This window comes from Pituophis catenifer, unplaced genomic scaffold (genome assembly GCF_029215685.1).
Source record: "Pituophis catenifer annectens isolate HBS135680 unplaced genomic scaffold, rPitCat1.0.hap2 SCAF_9, whole genome shotgun sequence".
NCBI classification, from domain to species: domain Eukaryota; kingdom Metazoa; phylum Chordata; class Lepidosauria; order Squamata; family Colubridae; genus Pituophis; species Pituophis catenifer.
In genome coordinates, this window is record NW_027256889.1 from 10,974,468 (window position 1) to 11,001,900 (window position 27,433).

The window sequence follows — 27,433 nt, forward strand, 5'->3', positions numbered from 1 at the left end:
CCTGTTTGGGAACCCAGCCCGTCGCCGGACCCGCGGTTGTCGCCATCAACTCCACCATGTCCCCTGGCGCCAAGACCGGCTCCACAAAGATCTCCTCACGGTGAGAGAAAAAGAGTTCCCCCCCCGCCCCCCACTTTCCCTTTCTCTCGCGCGATCGGCGCGCGGGCCGGTGGGCGTGGCCTGGGCAGCGGTTGCCGCGGCCCCGCCCACAGGGGCTGTTTGCCCTCCCCTCCCCCCCTCCATCCGTGAATGGAAGGGAGAAGAGAAGAGGCAGCTGGGAGGGGCTCGTCTCCTGCTGCCCCGGGATCGGAGGAGCGCGTCACGGGACGTGCCCGCAACTTGTGGAACTCACCGCCACGTGATGCGGTGACACTTCTGATCCCCCCCTCAATATCCCCCCCCCGGTTTTGATGGCTTTAAAAGAGAAGCCGAATGCATGGAGAAGGAAAAGGTCTGTTTGCGATGGTTTTTTTTCTTTTCCTAATGAAAATCCGGACTTGACATAGTATGTTAGCCTGACTGGGTTGCTTAATTTGTGGTTGTCATATGGGTGGGTATATATATATACCTAATTTTGTACTTATTTATTTTGTCATGTTTATGTAGCGTATATTGGAGGCGGGTGACCCTTTGAGAGCTGTATGCAACGAAATTTCATTTGAATGTATGTGATGATTTAATTAATTAATGATTCAAAGTGACAATGAAGTTATTCTATTCTTATAATATATTCTATTTATTCTATTCTATTCTATTATCTTTTTATGATACCTTTGCCAAGGGGCAAGCAGAAGTTTTCAGCCTCTCAGATTACTCTTTATTTTATTTTTGTTTTATTATTAAATTTATATACCGCCCTACTCAGGACGAAGGACTCAGGGCGGTGAACAGCCAAAAGATAAAACACATATAATACACAATTTAAAAACAATAGAAAAACCCATTAAATAATTTGGCCCAAACAAGTTAAAAAAAACCCTATTATTTTAAAACAAATTTAAAATTAACAATTAAAAAGGAGGTTAAGCCAGGCCAGCCTGTTGAAATAAAAAGGTCTTGAGGGCACGGCGGAAAGTGCGTAAGTCCGGGATCCTCCGTATCTCCGGGGGGAGCTCGTTCCAGATGGCAGGTGTCCTTTGAAGAGCTCATCCCGGTCTCCAATTTTTTCCGCCCCTGAGACCAGTTGGTCCGATTTGTCCTTTTATAGATTCTGACATTGTCAGTCTGTTAGAAGATTACATCAACTGAAGCATGACTATGGGTTAGCAGGGTCTTCTTAGGCAATAAAATAAGATACAGGTAGTCTACAACAGTTTGCTTAGTGACCATTCGAAGTTACAATGGCACTAGTAAAAGTGACTTCTGACCATTTCCCACTTGTGACTGTTGCAGTATTCCCATGGCCATGTGATCAAAATGCAGACGTTTGTCAACTCGTATTTATGACGGTTGCAGTGTCCCAGGGTCATATGTTCACCTTTTTGTAACATTCTGAAAAGCAAAGTCAATGGGGAAGCCAGATTCACTTAACAACCATGTTGCTAATTTAACAACTGCAATGATCCACTTGACAAATGTGGCAAGAAAGGTCAAAAAATCAAGCAAATTCACTTAATAAATACCTCACTTAGTAACAGAGATTTTGGGCTCAATTGTGACCGTAAATTGAGGACTACCTGTACTCTTCTTTCTATACAAATGATAAATCGGCTGTACTGATTTCAGAGTCAGCAGAAGGAATAAAAGCACTTAGTGCATCACAATGTTGTTACTTCTTAAATCGAAACAATTGAGTAAAAAACATGTTGGACGCATAGTGCTGTCATGACTTTTTAATTTATATTCTTTTATCCTTGACCACTCACCTTACTGCCAGAGCTTTAAGGAAGTGAAATCAGAAAATGTCTGATGTGTGATGAGGACATCCTTGTGTGGTGAGAACAGGTGCAATATAAATATCTGAACTGCAAATAAGCCAACCATGGTTTGGCTAAAAAATTAGATTGAGAAAAGCATTGTCCTGGTGATCATGGATAGGTGTTGTAAGATATTTTGTATTTACATGATGAAATTAATCCTAGTTTGTGCAATTCATTTAATTTTCTACCCTGTTTCCCCCAAAATAAGACATCCCCTGATAATAAACCCAATCGGGCTTTTGAGCACATGGCAATAAGGCCAAGCGTTTATTTCAGGGTTCAAAAAAAAAAATAAGACAGGGTCTTATTTTAGGGGGAAAATGGTAGTACCTTTTCACTTGTAATTTTACAGAATAATAAAATAGGACTACAGTTCTTTCCTTTTGTGAAGATGAATAGAAGATTACACTGTACACTAGATGGCTTATTATAAGATGTTTCATTTTATTTTCCTGTTGAGAATGATATTTTTTCTCTGATTATTTTTGTAGAAAAATATATTTTAATATTTGTGCTGAAGAGATAGGACTCATTCAGAGATAAAGATTATGAAACTACAATTTTGTATATTTATTGCAATCAGTATTCTATTCACACCATATGGTTTTTAAGAGATAATAAAATGTTTTAAAATAGTTTAAGTACAATAAAATTTCAGGAAAATTCTAATTTTCTAAATTGAAAGAAATTATTTACTCCGTTTTCATCTTTTTGGTACTTTTTGGGTTGTTAATCTCGATTGCTGAATTCCAAATAATATGTCTCCTTTGTGTTTGTATAACATTTAAACCAGAGCAGTAGATGCAATATACTAAACTTGCTCTGGAAAGAAAAAGAAATAAAAGATAATAAATTACAAAACTAGATTTGAAATCCATCTGCTGTACAATATTTTTGGTTCAGGTTTCATAAAAGTGGCTTCACTATTTCTAAGAATAAAACCATTTGGCTGTTCACTGCTCTGAGTCCTTCGGGAGTAGGGCGGTATATAAATCTAATAAAATAAATAAATAAATAAAAATAAATAAATAAATTTGACTTTATTTATACTTACAGCTCTTCCTGTACAAAAATATCTTTAGAAAATGAAGTTGGCATGAAGCAGGAAAGTAGATTTTTTAAATATTTGCTATTGGTTTTGACTTTGAGCTTTTAGATGAGTGGGTTGCTGTTTTATTAACTTCAAGAATATTTTATGATGGGCATTATTGATTCAATGAAATTTCTCAGTAACATTTGAATAAGTAAGAAACACATATTTGTTTCAGGCAACTGAAAATTTGAAAATATTGCCAGCTTGTTTATGGCAGGCACTAACACATTTTTTTCTATATCTTTGAACTGCTAGCATGGGACTATTTCTAAGACAAACAAACAAGAGTGAAAATGTGAATAGCTCTGAACTTAACTTTGCCACTACATTGCAGGGAGTATCTTAATTTTCAGGCCAAAGAATGGATGACTGAGAATCTCCATAGACATTAATTTTCAGGAATTTGTTTTTAATCTTATTTTAATGAGAACTTTCTCATTAAAAAAAATGATAACACTGCAGTTAGGTTGTTATCTGGGAATAAATCCCATTAATCTCAGTGATTCATGGTTAAGAATCTTTGGGGTTTGGGTTGGGTTTGTTTTGAATTGTGTTTTTTGGGGGTGGGTGGGTTCAGAACTCTAGAGGTATAGGATTGCGTCAGCCAAACAATGTTGTGTTGAATACAGTTTTATACAAAACATGATTTAAATTAACTTGTTTAAAAAGCATTCACGAATTAAAATTTAAAAGTAGATTGTTGGTAAAGATCCTAATGCAATGGCATATTGCTGATAAGGAATCTTACAATGCTGCTAGCGGTACGAAAGGATTATTTTAAGTGAATGTATAAATTAATAAGATTTTCAACAGATACGTTATTAAGCTGTTTTTTGGTTTTAATTTTTCTGTGGTGAGTCAGGACAAGCTGAAATCATATTTTGATTATGAGTCTTCTTGCTTTTATAATGTTTGTAGGTCATCAGCTGACGCTTGCGAAAGCAGTAAAAAAGCTTTTATTGCAAAACATTAATTTTGAAAGTGTTTTCAAGCAGGTTCACTTATAATCATTACTTTTTTTAGGCATCCGGTAATTTTTTCCCCCCTTAAATATTTTTGGATACTATATTATAACAATTTTCTCAGATATTGAAAGTAAGGATTGTAATATCACATTTGCTTATAGCTGTTAAACATATTTATTATATTGGTATTGTAGCATTTTATAGTTACATTTTCAACTTACATTGTATGAGCCTTCCTGGAATTTTCTTGAGGAAGGATGTCATAGAAATAAAATACTTTGACATTAAATTTCATTTAATGTTGTTGAAATAGGCACAGATAAATTTATGTAGAAAAGGCCAAGTAAAAATATTAGTTTGTCTCTATGATATGTAATAACCAGCTTGGTATTGTCTGGCATTTCTTCTATCAAGGACATTGCATCATGAAAAAAGCAGTGTTTGTCTGATGGTTATGTTATACCATGATGAGTTCAGTTTTGTAATTCTTATTATGTTGTGATTTTGGTCTTTTAATTTGAAGAGGAGAGATTCCCTGTACGCTTTAACATTTGGAGGTGCATATTTTATTTGTTAATCTGTTTTTCAAATAGAAAAAAATATTGATGTTTGTATTTCTCCTTAAGGTCATGTTTGTATTGTAAAATAGCTGTTAAATAAACACACAAACTGAAGTAAACACAAGTTTTCCAAACTCTTTCATTTTCATTTATTTGTATTTCATCTGTGGCTTATTTTTCTTTAACCTTCCAATGCTTTCATTTTTACCTTGATATTTTATTAGTAAAATATCAGTAAAAAGAAAGAAAAAAACGAATAGTGACTTGAAATCCAAGTAACAAAACAAATGCGATGGAAATGAGGTGCACCCTTACTTGCATTATCCACTTTAGCTTGAGGTTTAATGGAAAATCCTTGCTTTTTTTCCATATGATAGTGTAGTTTCTCTATATATATATTGGTAAAGCCAACATTTGTCTACAAAGTGTCAGATTAAATGGCTAAAGGGACTGATAGCAAAAATGATAAGCAGTTCCCCGAAAACATGGATATTGTTTGTTACAGGTTTTGAAGGCAGAGAGAAAGACACCCATTCTTCATATTGGAGCACTTTTGAAAAAGCTTGCCTCCATGGAAGAGGTACAAGATTTAGCAGAACAGCCAGTGAGTATACAAAAGAAACAACAAAAGCAAGAAAAAAAGGATTTCTCTTTCTATGGAATTTGCTAGAGAATAGTTTATTCATCTTAACTTTGTTTGCAGGGGTAAAAAATAGAGGAATGCAACACAGATATACGATTGAAAAAAAAGAGTGGCTTGCTAATATTTCCATATGTAAAACTAGTTACCTGACTGATACCAATCATTTGAATTTCTCAGAGTTCTAAATCTCTGCCAGACGCTGTAAAAGAAAAAGATTTGGATGAAATCAATAAAGCCCTAGCCATGCGGTGCAAATTCTATACTTTTGTGTTTTGACTGCTTTTTGTGTCATCTCTTTGGCATCATATTTAACCATGAAAAATGGAGGATAAATTTTCTAAATAAATTATGCATCTATTTATTCCTGTCCACTGGCCATAATAAAGGATCATGTTGAATTAAGATGCCATTTTATCTAAAATGCCAATGAAAAACCATTTTCATAATTAATATTTACTTACTTATTGCTAATAGCAATGCAACCGTCCCATTAAAGAGTCCCAGGGAGAACAGGAAACCTATAGCAACCACATTTGACTTTTTGTATTTCACCTCAAATCCCCCTTACAACAAAGAGATCTTTATCCAACTGTGAAAGGAACAGGGAGAAGCAGTAGACCTGAAGTATTTTGGGAGCAAATAAGTGCACAGCTATTTGCTTTCTTTTTAGCAATCACAAAAAAAGGATCTTTGCAGAATTAATAAATGCTTCTTCAGTTAAAAACTGGATGGGAATTTTTCTTCTTTTGAGTTTATCACTGTAGAGCAAAATCCTACTTTGCAACAACTCGTCATCATGGCTATATGAATATCAATGCGAGCACAGGCGTTTTTTGAGACCATATTTAGCATATGGTGGAGCATTGCTTTTGTTTAAGAATCAATTGGAAATAATGGGAGAAAATGGTCCTTAGCTACAGCCTATCAAAATAGAAGTAGACCTGTCTTCCACAGGCCAGAATATGAAACCTCCTAAATCTTGATCTTTCTGTCCAGATACGTAGATTCCGAAAAAAAACCAGAAAGCTTTGACTTTATTGAACATTGTGAAATTCTGGTTTCCCATTATCATAGTGAGCCATGACAAAACTTGGACAAGTGTATTCTCTTTACTCCCTCCCTTTGGAGGGTTTTACACAAGCAGAGTTTTTCATGAAACTAGACTTCGTTAATTATGATTTGTGCAAACTGGTCAGTAAGAGCAAGCCTGGTTAGACTTTGGCTTTTTCTTGCTAATGAGTACGAACATTACTGGGAATTAAATTTAAAAATAGAAACTGTCCCTTTACATTCAGGAAAAAGGAAGAGTATATGAATGAGAGAATTGTGCAGACCTAAAAAACTGTTGTCATAAATCCATATTCCTGTTATGTCTCAACTCAGCTTTTGTGACTCATATTGTTGCTCATAGTTAGAGTTTTTATTTGCTGTCAAATTGAATAACCTCATATCATACTTATCTCTGCAGATAAAAAAGGCCAAGATGCAGGAATCAGGAGAACAACTATTAAGGTGTGCAATTCTTAAATTAAAAAAGAAATTAGGTTTCTGTAGGTTTTTTTAAAAATGACAAATTGTGATTTGGAATGTATTTTCTTAGGTTTTCATTTAGTATGGACTGGGCGTGACAAGTCCGTTAGTCCTTATCATCGTCCTCAGCTCTATAAAGTTGGTCACTTCAGTTGATATTTCACTGAGGATGAGGGACTGAAAAAAAATTTGAGGCTTTTCACATTGAATTTTGGAAGTGCCTAAATTTCATTTAGTATCATGATTAAATTATAGATAATGCTGAATAAACCATAACTTGAACTTTCTTATTTGTTTAACCAGTTCTGCTAGCAGGAGGAATCAATTAGAAAAACTGAAAAACATTCTTATGATTATTTCAGAATTTTAAAGAATTTTGGCTAAAATATACTTATAAACGTGGGTATTGCATACAGTTTTAAGACAATTAGCATATGTCTGGGATGATAATAATATTTAATGGATGTGACAACGGTTTATAAGTACTTCATTGTTTGACTTCATTTTTCAGGCAAGTGAGCAGTTCGGACAGTAATGATCAAAAGCCTGAATCTTCAAATCTTGCTTCAAACCTGTCTATATCTAATCAAAGTAAGTGATTTCTGTATCTTCCAAGTTTTAGGAGAAATGGGCTGTGGCACCTGAATTGTGTTCATAACATAGCCCTTTTATTTGATTGTTTGATTGATTTGGTATCATCTATCTCCAGAGCAATATTGGGCAGCTCATAATAAAATAAACAGAATAAATAAAGAATGTAATAAAAAGCAAGGCATGCAACAGAATAATCAGACTAAAAGAGGTGAAATCCTTACAATTACCATGGATTTATGATTTTTTAAAACTATATTTATAAGCTAGGTTTTTGAAGTCGTCGTCTTCTTGCGATCCAAAATATTTAAAAAGTTACCCTAAATTTCAAGCATGAGTAAGCATACCCCATGTATTCTGTGCATCAGAATGCATATTAAATCTGCAGATTTAATACGCATTCTGCAGATCTATGCAGAATGCATATTAAATCTGTGCAAAGTGTCCTGCATTTGCTGGGGTAATGAGATTTCCACTGACTTTTTGTTGAAGCAAAAAGTCTTTCTAGTCTTCTTCCACTCAAGCCAGAAGAAGCTTTTGTGTAAGTTTTGGACATATCACTTCAGTTCTTGGCATGCATATGTTACCTGGAGAAATGTGTTCACCACAGATCACCAAAATTTTGGGTGAGCTATGCTGAAGGAGTTGAACAGACATCTGCCACAAAACTTACTAAAACTTTGCATGGCAGAGCAGAGAAAAGGAATATGGAAGTTTTGCTCTTAGAAATATTGCGTGAAGTTTAAAAAAAGTTGTTTTGCTTGAGTCTTCCTTAAATGTTTCTTTTGAACGTTTGCACAGACCTAATGCAAATTACAGTTAAACACACATTAACGACATGGTTTGTGTTAAATAATTTTTAAGGTCATTTTTAAATATTGTATTTTGCAGTCATGCCATGCACTGACTACATCTCAAGGTCATCAAATGACTATACCTCACAGATGTATTCTGCAAAGTAAGTTGAACTAAGTTGCTTCTTTCTCCAAAATGTCACAGCAGGAATCTTACTGGATGCTTAGTTCATGTAGATGTTTAATTGCATAATGCAACTTTTTTTTTTTCTGAGTTCTATGGCATTTGTATGCCTAGGTCCCTAAAGGAACCGGCTCTGTTCTTTGAAACTTCTCCATCCTTCTTTTCTGACTAGGTCGGAACATTTGACCTAACAATTATGGTGCCCCTTCATGACTGCCTTTGCCTTACGTGTACATATATACAGTGGTGGGATTCAAGTAATTTAGCAACCGATTCTCTGCCCTAATGATTTCTTCCAACTATCCGACTGCTCAGAAAGTTAACAACCAGTTCTCCTGAAGTGGTGCAAACTGGCTGAATCCCACCACTGCATATATACCCAAGACTAAGCAAGATTCTAATAAATATTTCTTAGCTGGTATCAATCTGTAATTTGGACAGCATGGAGCTTGGGATGGCACAGAACATAGAAAGCTTCACCAATCTCTGCACAACCCAGAAGGAAGGCAGAGCATTCAGCAATAGATCTAGGAGGCGACATGTCGTTAGTTGTCGTCTCCAGGTTCTCTGGCAGCCGTGATGTTACCCAAATCTGCTACAGTTTCCTTCCTTAACAAGAGACCAAGTGTTGAGAGGAAAAGGAGGTAAGGTGATTGCACCCCTCCTTTGTTCTTTCTATGGCTGCTGTTTTAATATTATAGAATAGAATAGAGTAGAATTTTTTATTGGCCAAGTGTGATTGGACACACAAGGAATTTGTCTTTGGTGCATATGCTCTCAGTGTACATAAAAAGACAAGATACATTCATCAAGAATCATAAGGTACAACACTTAATGATAGTCACAAGGTACAAATAAGCAATCAAATCATACTAGGAAACAATATAAATTGTAAGGATACAAGCAACAAAGTTACAGTCATAAATGGGAGGAGATGGGTGATAGGAACGCTGAGAAGATTAATAGTAATTGAGGTACTATTGCATTGCACGTTGAGAGTTCTTCCTGTTAATGTAGCAACATCCCATATCAACAAGGTTGTTTTTCTTTTTCTTTTTATGTAGGCCATATGCACATGTCCTTTCTGTACCTGTTCCTGAGACGATGGCCACTTATTCTGGGCAGACTCAGTATCAAACCCTACCACAGTCCCAGACATACGCTGTTTATCCCCAGACAACCCAAGCCTACGGACTACCTCCTTTTGGTAAGGTTGGCCGGGATCTGTATAGGGCCTTGCAGTCATCTTGAGAAGTTTTGCTGTTACATGTAAGGTGTCCTCTCTAAAGTGCTTTACATAACTGTATTTACAAATAGGTATGTTTCGATTATGTACAAGCTTAGAACATGCACGTTGCAAATTTGTGAAACAGGTAGTCTTCGACTTATAATCACAATTGAGCCCCAAATTTTCTGCTGCTAAGTGAGACATGGCTTAATTGAGTTTTGTCCCATTTTATGACCTTTCTTGCTACGGTTCTAAGTTAGTAACATGGTTGTTAAGTGAATCTCGCTTCCCCATGGACTTGGCTTGTCAAAAGGTGGCAAAAGTTGATCACATGACCCCAGGACAACCTGCAACCCGTCATAAAGATGAGTCAGTTGCCAAGTATCTGAATTTTGATCATGTGACTAGGGGGATGCTGCAACGGGCATAAACGTGAAATACACTCATAAGTCATTTTTTTTCAATGCCGTTGTAACTTTGATTGGTCACTAAATGAACCGTTGTAAGTCGAGGACTACCTGTACCTCAGACTTCTTCTGTGTAAGTTGCCCAGAGTCCCTCAAGGACACTTGAGATGGCAGCAAATAAATAAATAGATGTCTGAACCCAGCCACAATTGTCAACAGATGACAGGAATAGAAGGGAACTTACATAGCAATAGCATTCAGATTTATATACCGCTTCATTCATAGTGCTTTACAGTCCTTTCTAAGCGGTTTACAGAGTCAGCATATTGCCCCCAACAGTCTGGGTCCTCATTTTACCAACCTTGGAAAGATGGAAGGTGGAGTCAACTTTGAGCCGGTCAGAATCGAACTCCTGGTTGTGGGCAGAGTTAGCCTGGAATACTGCATTCTAACCATTGTGCCATCACGGCTCGCAGCAAGACTGCAGAAGAGAAATGGGCCCTGTTGCATTTTATGTGACAGAGCATAAATTGGCCAATTCAGTGTCATTTGTTCTGTTTTATTTTAGGGGCTGTACTCTTTGGTGTACTCCTGTAGGCATAAATATTCTGTACTTATCTAGGATATATCATGCAGCAATAATTATCAGCTAAGTGAATTTAGAATCTCTCCCACCTGTTCTTTGCCCCAGAGCAATTATGGAAGGAGGCAGCTCTCTTGTAAAACTGCCCAACTGAGTCACGATGGCTTGCTGTAGGGAAAACACTAGTAATCCAGAGGCATTGAGCTTAGGAAGAGTCTGGTCAGCAGCGCCTGCACAATTCTCTTTTCTTAGGAAAGCTTGGGAATTAACCTTATCGCATCTCTTCTGATTTATTGTCTAGCTTTCTTTTTTCTTCTTCCTTGACCCTGCTGCTTCACTCCCTTCCCACCGCTTCTCCAGGTTTAGACCTCAGACTTGCACATTTAACAGCTCCTCTATCTGTCAGCGGCAATTGTGTCACTTGTTCACATCGGTGAGAAGAATTTGGTGGCCTGGCTGACCACAGCCAGCTTTGTTTATAATGGGTGCAATTTATCTGATTCAGGTGCACTGTGGCCAGGTATGAAACCTGAGAGTGGTTTAATTCAGACTCCATCTCCAAGTCAGCACAGTGTTCTTACCTGCACTACAGGGTTAACCACAAGCCAATCCAGCCCAGCACATTATTCTTACCCTATTCAAGGTAAAGGTCGGCATGGTTTTTTTATTTACGTACCTCTTCCTGTAAACCTGGTCAAGAAGCCACAAAGAGGCCAGCACGTTTTTGTCTCTGTTTTGTGCATGCTTCTCTGCTTGGCGAGCTCTGCTTCTGCCACCTCTCTCTGCTCACCGTTTGCCTGCTTTCTCTGCTCTCTACCAGGTGAATTTTACCATGCTCTGCTTTCAAAACCCTTAGAGAAATGGGGAGAAACCATCCGGGGGTATGGGACACGTGCATGTATACAAATGCTAAAATACAGTGGTGATAATAACCTCCTTATTCAGCATGCAGTGGTTTTGCCCTGTGCTTAGGTTGCAAGAAATGCATATAAAGGTTAGCTTTATCAACCTGCAGTAACTATTGATTTTGCTCAACAATAAGCATCTGCAAGTCCCTTTTTAAATCAACAATAAAATCCATCAGAATTTCAAAGTTGCGACAGAACTATTCAAATCCTTCGCTCAACCTGCCATTAAGTTGCAAGGAATAGAATGTGCTTTTGATTTCTAATAAGCAGTTGTCATTAAATAAGAAAGAAACCCTCAGCTCGTTGAATGGGCTGAATATGATTCAGAAATACGTGATGGTACATTGCATTTAAAAATACCACATAGCAGTAAGTGACTTTAGCTATTACTGAGCAAATCTCTTCGACTAATTGCAAACAAGGAATAACTGGAGTGTTTTCCAGACAGATTTTATGACATTGTGGCATTTAAAAAACAAAACCACCCAAGCAACTCTGAATATTTGATAACCTGCAGAAATAGGAAGGAAATGCAGTTAGATTGCTGTAGTACATCTTACCTGAAAGGAGCATCCCTAAGTGGATTGTGTCAGTTTGCAGAAGGACAGGAACAACAATGTGTGTGCGTGCATGTTTGTTTTTCATTAGTTGATTAAGGACTGTAAGTTTCAAGATATCAGTGGGCTATAGCTTTGATGAAAGAAAGTAATTCTATATTGCATTGAAGTAGGTCATCCACTTTAAGGATTAAATTGTTTACTTCAAAGTCCTCTTGGGAGTTGCGGGTGGCTGTTGTTTGGGATAAAGAGGCAGTTTCCATTCGCATCCAGCTTACAATCACTTCAGCACTGAACTTCTCCACAAAGAGATGGTTCTTTTATTCGTTTATTGTATCTGATCTAGAGTGGACCATTTTTTAAGTGCTTTTGCTTTCAATGGATTTAAGCTTGACAAACTCTGGCTTGGATCTGGAATGGAACAAATATAACAAATCTGTTGTGTGTTGCAATCGTTAATAATCAGCATGATGTGCAACCTGGAACAACATGTACCATTGAGCATCTTTGTACCCTAACAAGGAAAGTTATTCTGTTTAAAGAGTTCCCTTCATACTAGTGTCTCAGCTGTCTTCCAGGTTCCATTTTTCTTTTCCAACCGATACTTATGATTATTAAGCACACTTAGTTTTCCTAAGGCCATTTCTGATTTGGGTGCCCTGTTGATTTATTTTGAGGGATTGTAGTTCTGAAAAGGCCTACTCAAAAAGTGACATCGTCCGCCTGTTTTCAGTGGCCCTCTTTTAAGTTCCAGCCCTTTTAGAAGCAGGCAGAATGGTAATGATGTTGATCCAAGCAAAACCAGCCACATTGGGTCCCACTGAAACCAATGGGACAAATTAATAATGCGACTGATTGCAGCTTCAAGTACCAGTGCAATCCTACACTTTATAATTTCCTAAACTGATGCCCTCTACATATTTTGGACTTAAAGCTTCACCGTGCTTTAGAAAATAAGTCGCCCGACATTTAGCAAAAATTAGGAAAGGTTTCCCATTGATGTCTGTTCAGAGATAGTTTTCATTGACTTATACATCACTGATTGATAGATTAAGGTGTATAAATTTATGCACATAAATGTCAGAATTTAATACAACTAGTGGCTTATGCTGTGGTTTTTTGGTATGCATTTGTGAGAAGAACAAATTATATTTGTATAGCGCTTTTTTTAAGTAAACGCTAATGGCATTTAATTATTTTGAAAAGAAAGAACAGCTGCATGGTGATGTCATAGGGGTGATGTCAACATCTTGTCCAATGTTTCTGTGAATTCCTTTGATGAAGGGAAACAGTTTGAACTAAAGATCCTGGAAATGTTCCATCCCCCACAAAAAATTAGGTAGTTTTAACAATCCTCTGCATTTTAATGACATGGATTAATACACCGTCTTCTTCTGAATTTCCTACAGCTTCAAGTACCAATGCCAACTCAATTTCCACTTCCTCACCTTCTGTCAATATTTCAGCAGCCACCGCCAGCATCTCTCAACAGGTACATAATCCTCCAGTATAAATTACCCTGTTCATTGTAATGTATTTCATCCCATGCTCCAGTATATTTAGCAACTGGATGATAGGAGACAATAATTTGATTTTATGAAATGTGTAAGTCTCCAACCCAAGACATGGATCTCACTGTCTCTTCCTGTGTTATTTGTCACAATGCTGACCAGTTCAGCTTTTCAGAAAAAAAGAATTGAGAAGCATTAGCTTGATTTCGGAATGGAACAACTTGTCGCAGCCACTCTGCCATGGCCAACTTGCCATAGGACAAGTCACCATGGCTAACTCGCCATGGGGCAATTCAACAATTTGATTTAATTATTTAACAAAGTAAATATATATATATATATATATATATATATATATATATATATATATATATATATATATATATATGTAGGTCTTTGGTTATTCGGGTCTTCTCCCACGTAAAATTGGAAGTGTCTTGGCGACGTTTTGTCAAAGTCTCATTCGTCATCTTCAGGCTGGTGTTCTAGGCTTCGTGCTTCCAGGAGCGTGCTTCCAATTTTACGTGGGAGAAGACCCGAATAACCAAAGACCTACATACAAACACCCGCGAAAACCTGAGAAAACATATATATAAACATAAACATATTTATATAAGTCCTCCCTCACTTTAGCTACCTGGCATCATCCTATATAGGCTGTTGAGAGTTGTAATTGCCATTGTTGGGATGCACCAAGACAGAGAAGGCTACCTAATACAGACTGGCGTTAAGATTCTTTTAGCACTTGGCAACTGCCTGTTTTCCGCCATTCTTTGCCCTCTTTCAGTTCTTAATTTTTTTTCTTAAAGGAGTATCCTACATACACAATCCTTGGCCAAAGTCAGTACCAGCCGTATTATCCCAGTTCAAGTTTTGGCGTGATAGCACCAGCAGACAGCAGCACAGAGACCAACACGTTGACATCTGCCACCTATCCTTCTGAAAAATCAAATGCCATGGTGCCTACCCAGACGGTGCAAAGACATTCCTCTGGTAAACTCAGGGTTGGGAAATGGGTTTGTAAATGCTTTTTAGATCTGTATTTCTTAACCTCAGCAACTTTTAAGATTTGTGGACTTCAACTTCCAGAATTCCCCCCAGCCAATATCCTGGAGCTAGAGCAGGGGTCGGCAACCCGTGGCTCCGGAGCCGCATGCAGCTCTTTGGGCCCTCTGCCGCGGCTCCCTGTCCCATCACTGGTTGGCCCCGCCCTCTGCCCCTCTTATTTCTTTTTGGGACTCTAGCCCGAAGTGGCAGGAAGCGAAGGCTGCCTTATGCGAAATGTGGCATGAAGGCAGGTACAGGGCAGCTTCGCTCCTGCACTCTCCTCTCCCCCTGAGCAGGGAGCGTGTGCACGTGTGGGGAGACCCTCCTCAAATGAGCGCCAAAGCACAGCAAAGGCACGTGTGGGGTGGGTGGCCGCTCGCTTAGGAGGGTCTTAACAGGATGCAGCTTCTCTCCTGCACTAATGATCTAGCCATTGCCTCCTCCCACTCTCGTGACGTCCTGGCTGTGGCTGAGCCGGGAACATGCGCACACACGGGGAGACCCTCCTCAAGCAAGCGCCGAAGTCAGGGGTGGGTTCTACTTACCTTTACTACCGGTTCGCAGCGGGGCTGCGCACGAAAACTAACTTTTTTTACTACTGTTCTGTGGGCGTGGCTTGATGGGTGTGGCAGGGAAGGATACTGCAAAATCCCCACTCCAGGGGAAGGATACTGCAAAATCCATTCCCACTCCACTCTGGGGCCAGCAAGAGGTGATATTTGCCAGTTCTCCAAACCACTCAAAATTTCCGCTACTGGTTCTCCAGAACCTGTCAGAACCTGCTGGATTTCACCCCTGATTTAAAGGTTGTTCATTTGAATTATATAAGGTGCACTGGAATACGGTATTGAAGGCACAAGATACATAAAAATTGTTGTTCCCTTTTTCTAGGTGATCCATCTACCAGTCCATCATTGCCAAGAGCGACTGCAAGTAAACATGTAGATGAGCAGTCTAGGAGAAACATGACTCCAAAAAACAGAGGCAAGAGGAAAGCAGATGCTTGTTCACCGCAGGACAATGAGCTTGAAGTTTGTGTTTGCTATTTTTCTCCCTCTATTTCTTTCTCCCTCTCTCTCTTTTTTAAGTCTCGGAAATTTGAATTAATGGAAAGATAGTAAAGTTAGGCAATTGTAGTCTGCGAACTGAATAATTAATGGGAAAATTGGTCTGTTTAACTTTCTCTTTATCACTATAAAACATGAGAAATAGCTAAACTAAGTGGGACTTAAAATAGAAACACGAGATTATTCCTTGAGGAGCATAAACGTCAAATGAAGTATTGTGATGCTAAAAGGATTTAAAAGTTCTCGATAAGGATGAGGGCAACATCTGTTGAATAAGAAATGCCAATGTTTTCCTCAAAATAGGGACCATCAATCTACAGGGGTCACATTGCAGTATAGAGATTAGAGCTGATGTAATACAAATTTGTCTCAATCTCTTCGGAGGTTCATCTGCATTTCTGAAGTTCATAATCTAGTCCCTCAAATGACTCAAGTGTCCTCTAACAGAGTAAAATGTAGTTTGGTGGGGATGTTTACCAGAAACAAATGCCTTCTCCTGTCAAAAGTTAAGACTGTTGTAATTTTGAACTGTCTTAAGTCACTGAGGTTTTTTTTGTTTTTTTTTTTACAATAGCAAGGATGGGATGGGGTGCTTTTGAGGCACTTGGGGGGCGGGGAACAGCCAACCACCACCAAAATTAACTTATTACCTTTCTGCTTCTTTCCTCAGCGAGTATTTCTATGGGACTTGGATGAAACCATCATAATATTTCATTCTCTTCTGACAGGCTCATATGCCCAAAAATATGGGAAGGTATTGATTTTTGCTGCTGTTATATTTACTGTAGAATGTATAGATTCTATTCTCTAAATTAAGCCATAGAAAGGATAAGTCTGGAATTTGAAGTCCAGACATCATAAATTTGTAAAGGTTGGGAAACACAGATCCAGAGGAATGATCAATGCTATATTCTCCCCAAAGAAAAAGTTAGCAACCGGGTGAAAATTGGTGAGCCCCTCTGCATCAAGGAAGGGCTCCTTTGGGAGGGGTGATACCATGGGTGAGATGCTCCCGGACCGGACCAGACCGCCCGATCCAGTAGCGATTTTTCCCTGTGGTTCAGCGATCCGGTAGTGATCACTGCCTGGGTGTCATTATTTCCTGGTTTTAACCAGGAAATAATGTTTTTTTACTTTGCGCGCGCACATGGTGCACACAGTGCATGTGCTTCCGAACCGGTAAAGAAGGTAGGTAGTTTTCACCCCTGGGTGATGCCACTGCCTCCTTCAAGAGTACTTTGTGGCCGTGCATGACAGAATGTATAGAATTTGGAGCAGGAGTGGGATTCAGCTGATTTGGACCGGTGCCCTGGTGCTATTCCATCGTATTTAGCCCCATTTTTAAGCCATGCACATGCATGCAAGCCGCGTGTGCAAGCAAAGCGCATGCACGGAAGGCGCGCGCACGCATTTTTGGTGCTGGGCGAATTGGTTGTTAATTCATGTGCCGCCCACCTCTGATTTGGAAGTTCCCTTGTATGAATATATTTCTGACTTTGCCATATACAGCAACCTATCTTACAATGCCAGCAAATAGCAGTAGAATTTTTATGATATATACAAACCTGAAAGGTTCCATCCAAGAGCGTCTGCAGGGGAAGGAAGGGGGGGGGAAGTCAAGGGAAGCGGGGAGGCAATCAAAGCCCCACCCTTTTTTGTGTCACCATAAATTGAAAAAATGGTGGGCTTTGATTACCCCATCCCCTTGGATATTACTGGTTCTGTCCCTCAGCTGCCTAAAAGTATTTTTATATACAGGTAGTCTTTGATTTATGATTGTTTTTCAGACTTATGACCATTGTGGCCTGCCCGCAGTCACATGATCAAAATTCGGAGGCAATTGGCAAATTAGCTCATAGTTATGACAATTACAGCATCCTGGGGACATGTGATCACTTTTTGCAACCTTCTGACAAGCAAAGTCAACAGAGAAGCCAGAATCACTCAACTGCATTACTAACTGAACAACTGCAGTGATTCACTTAACAAGAAAAGCCATAAAATGGAGCAAAATTCACTGAACTGTCTTGCTTAGCAGTGGAAATTTTGGGCTCAATTGCAGTCGTAAATTGAGAACTACCTGTAGATTAATAAAAATAAAACAAGTAATTCACCTGGATAACATTTGTACTTGCTGCAAGTTTCTATAAATGTGTCTTTTGCATTAGAATTTCTGATGTCTTGTTATCCCCTCAGAAAAACTCTCTGTCCTAACTTTTAGGATCCCAGTTTAGTTGTTGGTTTTGGACTAACAATGGAAGAAATGATTTTTGAAGTGGCTGACACACATTTGTTTTTCAATGACTTGGAGGTAGGCAAATTCTGACCTTACATATCTTGGAATGTCATAATGAAATCTATTAACAAAACACATCCCGAAGCTGTTTATCTCTGTTAGTCAGGACTGCAATAGGAGTCTTGAACTTCCAAATTAGTCAGTATTAAGAGACTTGTGTTATTCCAATCTTAGTTCCCTTTTTTCATTGTAATCAGTAGACTAATATCCTCCTCTTTGTTATTAGAGATGAAAAAAAGCATTAAACTCAGATCTGATTTGTCTTGCTTCAGTCCTCTAAATTGCTTTAAAGTATAATTCTGATGAGTGACATGGCTTATTGTTTTATCATTGATCATGTTATCTTTAAATGAGCATAGAGATCAAACGGAAGCCTTCCATCACCTGAAAGATTTATATTAATCCCACAGAGACAAAGCTAGCTGGTTAGGAATTCTTATCCAATAAGCAGGCATCTGATCGGGGGAAAAGTACATGGAATGCTATTGCCAGTTAGCAGAGATCATGACTGGGCATCCTAGGTTTCTTTCTATTCTTTCATTACAGGAATGTGACCAAGTACATGTAGAAGATGTTGCATCAGATGACAATGGCCAGGATTTAAGGTTTGGATCCCAGGGATTAATATGGACAATACTGATACTCATATATAATGACAAAGACAAAATATATCAATGCTGAATATTTACCAATTGAGATACTGTTCTTTAGGATGACCTTTGGATTTTCTTATTAAAAAGGGAAGGAAAGATAGCAGAGTAACCATGAGCATTCAGCAACATCTAATTCCTCCTTGCAAATAAGTGTGTTTTAGAGCCTCAAAACACTTGATCGGCAGAACCAAGGCAATGCTTACAAACAAACAATTCAGCAGGATGCTAAAAATAGGAAGTGTTGTGTTCAAGCTAAGGACATCCTCTGAAAATAGGGCAAGCGATCTAAAACAGGGGTATCAAATTCAAGGGCCGGGGGCCAGATCTGTCCTGCGGGTTACTTAGATCTGTCCTGCGGGGTCAGCCTGAGAACAGCGAAGGACCAGCCCGTGGTGCTTTTGCCAGGGAAAATGGAGCTCCGTTTTTGCTGGCAGAGGGATGCAGGAGGCCATGGCAGCCAAAAACAGAGCTCAGGTGTCTTGTTTTTGCTGGCAGAGTGCTTGGGCCACTACAGGTGCCCCCGACACGAGTGACAGCGGGCTGGCCATGCCCACCCCAGCCCCCAGAGGTCAAACACAACCCTGATGTGTCCCTCAATGAAATCGAGTTTGACACCCCCGATCTAGAATCTTTGAACAATAACTACTGAAATCCAGTTTGTGAGATACATGTAACCCAAAGCTTTCCTTTTCTATTCCAGCAACTACAATTTTTCCACCGATGGCTTCAGCGGCTCAGGAAGTAATGCCAATCATGCTTCCACAGGAGTCCAAGGAGGAGTGGACTGGATGAGGAAGCTGGCATTTCGCTACCGGAAAGTACGCGAGGTCTATGATAAATACAAAAACAACGTTGTTGGTGAGTATCAGCAGGTTTCTTACACTCTTCCTGCAGCAGGCAAGTCTCTTCTATTAAAAATTTTTATCTTTTGGAAAGAACCAGAATCAGCCAGCCAGCCAATAGACACTCTATTATTGATTTGATGCCAATTATTATTATTGATGCAAATTATGTCAGTATATCATCCCAACTACCGTTTATCCCAGTCAGACCACCTATGTAGATGTCAGCTCAACTATATTATTCAAATAAGGCCATCCATGCAATTTTGGCAGGACTTCAGTAACCACTTGAAATGTTATTAGCATTGGTGTAACTGCATTGAAATGTTCACACTTGACATGCACAGTCATCTGGAACACAACCAAGGGATATATCACCTCCCTTGGTGAGGGAGGTGGTCTAGAAACATGAAATATAAATAAATAAAATAAAATAACTTTCCCAGCACAGTTCTCTTCAGCTCTTTGATTGAGTACGTTCCCAAAAGACTCCCCGTTGGCCTTGCTGGCTATAGAATTTTGGGAATTGAAGTTCACACATCACAGATCTCTCCAGGAAATGCAGAATTCCATTTTTTGTGAAGTGCCTTCAGAGGGTTTACTTTCACCCAGTGCATTTTCACCACATCAAAACTATCCTCTTTTTTTTATAAATGTTATTTTCTCCCCGTGGTAAAAAATATATCCCCACTTCCACCACTAGCCCTATGCGTATGTCATGAAGTTGTGAAAGTTATTTCACAAAGAAATTTTTTAGAGAAGGGTAAGGCCGACTGGAGTAATAGGAGATGTTTTATATGCATCTGTTTATGAATTTGAACATGGTTTTGACTTATCGCAGAAAGACAGTTTGGAAAAGAAAATGTTTAAAAACTTGATGGTCTAATTGAGTATGTTAAAATTGTACTTTTCATAAAGACATCTCCGAATTGAAAAAAAAAAACCCAATTTGTTGAATGCAGAAATCACAAAGTTGGTCCCTGAGACTAATAACATTTCTTTTCTTTCTTTTTTTTTTTTTTGAGACTAATAACATTTCTATTTCCTGATCAACTTCATTTATTTTTTTCCCCCCTCTAGCTCTTCTCAGTCCTGAGAAAAAAGAAGCACTGCAGCGATTAAGGGAAGATATAGAAGTGTTAACAGATTCTTGGTTGGGAACAGCGTTAAAATCCCTCCTGCTCATTCAGTCCAGGTACAAAAATGAGACTCCCCTGTAGCAGAATAGTTGTGGCACAGTGCCTGCAACCACATTGGTGTGTGATGAAATGTCTCATAAACAGCATAGTGTTAGAAGCATCCAACCTGAATTCTAAAGAGTTGGTCGTGTCTCAGTGGAGAACCTTCTAACTGGGCACCCAAATTTAAAGGTCACACCTAAGCAAGATAAACTAGAATTGTTTAGAATGTTGATATAACCATGGATGACCCTTGTGGTGATATACTCTTGTTTGTTCTTCTTGGAACAATTCTGGAATAGCTATTTAGGATTCTGTTCTAGTGAGCCAGCTACGGTTTGTTCATAGCTTATTAAAAGAACAAACCAGAATTCCAGATTAGCATATAACAGTGATGGCGAACCTAAGGCATGCATAGGCCAACGTGCGCCTCTGGCCAGCCAGCTAATTTTCAGGATGCGCAGGGGGTGGGGCACAAACATGAGATGCGCATGCATGCACAGGGGGTTGCTCGCATGTGCGGGGGGTGGGGGCGGAGCAGGGGGGCGCAGTGTGCCCCCCTCTACTGCCTGTTTTTGGGCCCAGGAGGCTGCAGGGAGACCTGCTAGACCAAAAATGGGTGTGAGGGGGTCACGCACGCATGCGGGGGGTGGGGGGAGCATGGGCACTCATGCACACATGCACAGTGGGGCATGCATTGCATTATGGGTGCCAGCATGCACATGCGCTGTTGCATGCGCATGCTTTCGGCACACGAGAAAAAGGTTAGCCATCCCTGGCATATAACATTGTCTAAATTTTTCAAACCTCTAGGCTTTGCAAGGAGAAGCAATATATGTACATGCTCTTCATTCATGATTAAGAATTCTCAAATACCGGCCACTGGCCATGACTAATTGTGCCCATTGCTGCATAGGAGATTTAAATTGAGCTTCCCTTTTTGTTATTCTTTTCCTGCTGTCTAGATGTCAGTTTGGAGATTTTTTTTTCTTTGTCATTTTGTAAACGGATCCTTTATGAACGAAGGCAAATATACACCTCCCACATATATCTTCTTTTCCTCCCTCTTGTTTTCCTCTAGAAAAAATTGTGTGAATGTCCTGATAACAACCACTCAGCTAGTGCCAGCTCTGGCCAAAGTCCTGCTTTATGGACTTGGGGAAGTGTTCCCCATTGAGAATATTTATAGTGCTACAAAAATAGGTAAGTGAATTACATCAAATTCCTCTGGGTTATGTTAGGAATTCCCAGTGGGTGCAAATTGAAATGGAAAGAGGAGGGAGGGAGGGAGGGAGGGAGGGAAGGAAGGGGAGAGAGAGAGAGAGAGAGAAAGAAAAGAAAGGAAAGAAAGAAGAAAGGAAGGAAGAAAGAAAGGAAGGAAAGAAAGAAAGAAAGAAAGAGAAAGAAAGAAAGAAAGGAAGAAAGGAAGAAAGAAAGACTTTAATGTGTGAAACCATCACAGTCAAGTATTTCTTTGTTTTAATCATAAAGATGTGTGTCCCTTCCTGGCAGGTAAAGAGAGCTGTTTTGAACGAATTATCTCTCGATTTGGCAAGAAGGTGACCTATGTGGTGATTGGAGATGGCCGTGATGAAGAATTGGCAGCCAAGCAGGTGACTGTGGGCTTCATTCTTTTTCTCTTAGCACCCAGCACCCAGGATGTCTGTCGTCTGTTTCTGCCAGCTCTTTGACTGCAGCTTCTGCTTCAAATGTCAGCAGTCCAAGTAACACCCCCAACGAAAGAAAACTCCAAGGCTTGAGTTTCCTCAAAGTTCCATTTTATTAGAGATGTCATATTGGCACATCTGGGAAAACCCGAATCTGAAAGTTTCCAGGTTTTCCCCACCCAAAGGAAAGTTCAAGTCCCTGCCCAACACCCACATGTCCATCACATGATCCAATCAAAACACTGTCCCAACTGGAGATGCCTCCCAGTCCCAGCCTTCCAGGTGCAGGACAAGATGTCCTTGACTCTGAGAAAGGAATGTTGTTATAACTATATATCACCCTGACTCCATACAATCCCCTCTCCCAGTTTCCCACAGTAGTAAATGTGGCGGGCCTGAAGATCCAACGAAAAAGATGGCTGCCAGGCCTGACATCAGAGCTATTTAGTGTCTTGGCCACCCCTCATCCATAGATCTGAAAATACCTTCATGACTGATGGGCTGTTAAACTTTGCTTTGTTGGCTGACTCCTACTCTCGGAAAGTACAGTATTACATTTGCCCATATTAGTCAGCACCATTCAGATTACAGGCATGTATTCTTGCTGCATATAGGCGGCTGAGTGTGGTGGCTAAAATGTTGCACTTGGTTGGGGAAACCCAAATTCAAGTCCCCATGGACCAAGCAGCTAACATTGGGCTGAGCAGAGAATCTTGAGTTTCCAGAAGGACGGTGGTGGTGTAACCCGTTGGCCGTTGGCCCCTCCAGCAGCCAAATCAGAGGAGAAGGAGGAGGAGGAGGTGGGAGTCAGGGTCAGCATCAGGGCAACCTGGGAGCTCCAAGAGGGAAGAGGGAATGGAGCTGGCAGAAAGAGAGACAGAGGCAGAGCCTGGGCCATCCGTCAGCCCTGAGATGGGAGAGTCAACAGCCCCCAGGTCTTTTTGCCGGGGCTGCCGGCATTCCTAATAAAGGAATCTTTTGAGTTCACATCAGAGGGTTGTCGTGTTTGGAGAGCTGGGTAGAACAGAAACAGTAGAACCTTTGGTCATGACCATAATGCATTCCATAACTTTGGTCGCAAACCGATTTGGTCGTGATCCGAACCTAATTTTGGAAATTTGACGCTTACAAAAAAAATGGCACAGAAGGGGAAATTGGCCACGGGGAAAAAAAATGTGAATTTTTTGGAACCCGATTTGGTCATGGTCAGAAGCGTTTGTGACCAGAGGTTCTACTGTATAGGGATATAGTGATGATGATAACAATGGCAATAAATAATAATGGAATAATAGGTAGTCTGGGATCTGAATGTTTTTTATGTTCTTCTAAGCAATCTCCTTTATTAACATAAGCTTTATTGTCATTTTTTTCTGTAGATACACATTAAAAATGAAATTATTGCCTGCTCTCAAAAGTGTACACATACATACCACAAATAGAGATATGCTATATACATATATACGTATGTATATACCTACACCCTAACATATAAATATATGTAAATATTAATCACTATCCATCTTGATTGACTGATAGAAGAGAATTTTTGTAGCTCAGGATTGAACTGTGGGATCCTTGATGCTCTCTGAGTTTGGTGGTTTTCTTGCAGGGGTTTAATTTTCAAACTAGGTAACATCATCAGTTCCCTAATAATTCCTTTATTATTTCCCACCTATCTTGCCAAACTAAAGCAGACTAATTTGCACCATTTAATACTGAGATCTGGTAGGGAAGAGTCGCCTTAACTCTTTCTCCCACACTAAACTCTCTTGCTACTCTGGAATACATTCCCTCCATCCTGGGAATCCAAAGTACATCACACTCCTGGCAACAGTGGCTGTAAATTGTAGTGCAACTTTCCCAAAATTACAAAGTCTCCCCTGCCCCCCACCCCCACCCCAAAAAAGAGGGGGGGGGGGAGAAAAAGCCAGCATGCAGAATTTCATACCACTCACTGTGCCCTCTTTTGTGCAGAAAAAGCCTTAATTACACCACTTCCTTTGCACCCCACCTTGTCCCCCTTGGCAGAGAGATTGCCCCATTCCTCACAGGACGGTTTCTCTTCTTTTTGCAGCACAACATGCCATTCTGGAGAATCACAAATCATGCGGATCTGGTGTCCCTTCACCAGGCTCTCGAATTAGACTTTCTGTGAGGACCTGGGCGCAAAGCATCTTGGCCCTGCTCCCAACAGTCACCTCGTGGCTTAAACAGGAACCAGTCTGGGGACTTTTCTCTTTCACCCAGACAAAGAAATGCAGCCAGTGGAAGTGTACAGCAGGAGGTTCTTCTCCCCCATCGCTGCTTTCCCGGGAGAACCGACAAAGCCTTGGCAACGCAGCTCCGGTGCTGGAATGGTTCTCTGTGGGTTCGTTTTTGGGTTTTTTTGGCAAAGGGAACTTTGGGAAACTTCCAGGTGCAGAATCTCCAGCAGCAAAGGCCTTTCTCCCTGTGTAGCCCTCTGTAGTATTATACTAAAGAAGAGAAAAGCAGTACAGTTTGGTAGAATACTTTTGCTCCCTGCAGACTTTTTTCAAGCTGTTAAATGGGAAAGGAAGGCAAATAGATTGTTTTTATTGTTTTTTTTTTTTTTTTTTTTTTTACAGAAAGCGGTCCAGGCATGTCTCCCTTCTTGCAAAGCTCAGAAATAGCACTGTTTATATGTTTGGGGGGGGGGGGAACAAATAAAGTGTGTTGGATGAAGGGGAGCTTTTTAGTTTTTCCTACTAAGCCAGGGACCGAAAATACCCAACCATTCCCTTGAGGTACCATGGCTGTCCCCGATTCTTTTTCTAGCAAATACACCCACTTGACTAGCATGGTATATTTTTTAAAGTGAGGACAAGACTCTAGAATCTAATTGTCCCGTGCCATCCCTCTTTTCAGCACCTGCATAATTGGGTAACAAGAAAGCGCCTTTTCTTAGATCCGAGATGGCACCCTGCCCGTCCACGATAGGAGTCCCCTTCAGATGCCAACTTCCCATGCACCAAGGATAGTGTCCTTTTCCGTTCCGATTTTCTGAGGCAAGGATTTGGGTAGAACAAGGTACCAAGGAGCGGGTGAGGGTGGGCTACAATGCTGCAAAATATATATTTTTTCAACCCCAGGGCAAAAGAGAACCCTTCAGCTCCTTTGCAGAAGTTGACGGTAGAGATAGCAGCCTGCTAATGTTTTAAGAGATGCCTCCTGTAGTTCTCCAGTTTCTTATTTCCACTTGACAATGGTACCTGATTTTCTTCAGTACTGTAATCTCGGCTGTAGCTGGATAGCAATTTTGCATCCCCTGCATCCCTTTCTTTTGGCCGTCAACCTGGAAGCTGTTGAAATAGTAAACAGAAATGGAAGTCACCCTTAGGTTACTAAGTGGCAGACCAGAATGGTGGCTCCTTGTTAGGGAGGCAGTGGGGTGATTCCTTTTGGAGTAAGTGCATGGTAGACATTGATGGCGCAGATGCTGCAACATTCAGTTATTAGAAAAAATGGTTCTCGTTTCCTTGCTCAAGGAGACACCCAGCCTTCTTGCTGCCCGGTGTTTTTTTACAAATACTTTAAAAGACAGGCCTAGCAGTGTATTATTGGATGAAAATATATTCTCCCTCCCAGATCTTCCCCCCTCCCCTCTCCAGATACAGACTAGAAGGGGCCTCTGTCTGTTCAATCGCTTTCCTGCAGATTTTTATTTCTCAGCAAAAGTGTGGAAGTCATTTGCCTTGAGGGGCCCTTGCTTGACTTTGGAAATAACTCTTGTGCCTTAACTTCTTCCCGGAGTCCTGGAAACGTCAACCGTTGTGTGGAAGAGCCTCTTCCGTGTTGAAAGTTAATCTTTTGATTCTATTTTTTTAAGCAATCTCAGTCAGTGAATGTTGAGCCCCCAGGAAACTGGCTCAGAGGTGGGTTTTTTTTTTTTCTTTCTAGAAAGAAGCCCCTTGCCAGCCCCTTGTCAGGTTTTGGAAACACCTTTGGCCATGTGGGAAGCTTTTGGCATCAGGTTCTGATCTTTGTAACGCCTCCTTCTCCAATATACATGGGCCGATTTGTTTCCCTAAACCACTCAGGGCGATGGTACATTTTCTGTATTAACTTTTACAAAAGTCGATTCAGCTCTTGCACCACTGATTTTGCTGGCTGCTTTTCTCTTGGGGCTTCATAGAATTTGGAAACCAGTGTGTTGCCACTTCCTTCCCACTGTTTAGCTTTCAAGCATGTCTGGGTTTTTTTTTCTTCCTCTAATGCAAAGGTGGATGAACATCACCTGAAGTAGGTGGGAGGCTGTCATCTCCCACCAAGTGTGAGAAATAGGCTGCAACTGCAATTGCATGCCGTAAGCAAAAGTAAATGACAGTTGCGGATTCTCCCTCAGGATCCCGTCAACGTCCTGGCGTCAGCTGTGCGTATAATACGGTAGTGATTGGAGGGCATTAAATGGCTATATAGATTCCTTAAACATCATGTTCTATGTAATGGCAACTGTCCTGTGAACTGGAAAAAAAATAAAGTCTTTTATTTTCTATACAACCCCTCAATTGTTCTTTTCTTTATTTTCCCCTTTTCTTGGAAATTCTTCTCAGAATTGCTCTCAAGTTTGGATAGCTGGAGGTTTGTGATTTCTCTCAAATAAGTGAAGATCAGAAATTCTTGTTGATCTCCTGAAAATCATCAAGCTCTATGAGCTCCATGTGTCTTTTGCCCTACCTGACCCACAGGGCTTATTCAAGGTGTTCTCTGTAAGACAGAAGATAAATCTAAATCTCTTACTTTTCTTAAGTGGTGTCAGTGGGATCTTGGGCTTTGATACTTGGCTCTGCCCTTATTTTCCCCAGCAAAAGTTACCTCATCAGGCCAAGATTACTAAGAGAGAGTTGCCATGTGTGAATTTAGTGAAATCAAGCGTACCCTGTGAAAAGGTATTCTGCCTGCTTTTATTTTCTTTTACTTTTTTGCCTCCAAATATGTTGTTTGCCATAAGTATAGGTAACAAAAGCTAGATGGGTGTGATTTTCTTTTTAGCTGAATACCACACAAGAATTGGATTCGGATTCTGAAACAAGGCTCTAGATAATGCTTCCTTGTTCCCAACAAACATGTCCAATTTGATCACATTTGTTTAAAAAATGATCTTAAGGCTTTGGTAACAGCAGCAATGAGTGACCTACGGCCTTTCAAATGTGTCTCACAGTACTTCCCGCCAAGGTGGCCAATTATGCAGG

At 40.1% G+C, this 27,433-nt stretch overlaps 1 protein-coding gene across 2 annotated transcripts; it reads left to right on the plus strand.

Moving 5' to 3' along the window:
* EYA3 (EYA transcriptional coactivator and phosphatase 3) lies at positions 1-26,741 on the plus strand. 2 transcript variants are annotated; one of them, XM_070949290.1, is made up of 18 exons: positions 1-100; positions 5,043-5,141; positions 6,649-6,692; positions 7,222-7,301; positions 8,193-8,259; positions 9,344-9,486; positions 11,003-11,140; positions 13,372-13,454; positions 14,283-14,466; positions 15,412-15,551; positions 16,258-16,341; positions 17,809-17,898; positions 18,430-18,488; positions 19,237-19,394; positions 20,459-20,573; positions 21,638-21,759; positions 22,069-22,169; positions 24,298-26,741. In XM_070949290.1, the coding sequence occupies exons 2-18, from the start codon at positions 5,109-5,111 to the stop codon at positions 24,376-24,378; spliced, it is 1,722 nt and encodes a 573-aa protein (XP_070805391.1). In that variant the 5' UTR covers positions 1-100; positions 5,043-5,108; the 3' UTR covers positions 24,379-26,741. The 2 variants fall into 2 exon arrangements, with proteins under 2 accessions (XP_070805391.1, XP_070805390.1); XM_070949289.1 differs by lacking the exons at positions 1-100; positions 11,003-11,140 and having other exon boundaries at positions 5,049-5,141.
* The last annotated feature ends 692 nt before the right edge of the window (positions 26,742-27,433 follow it).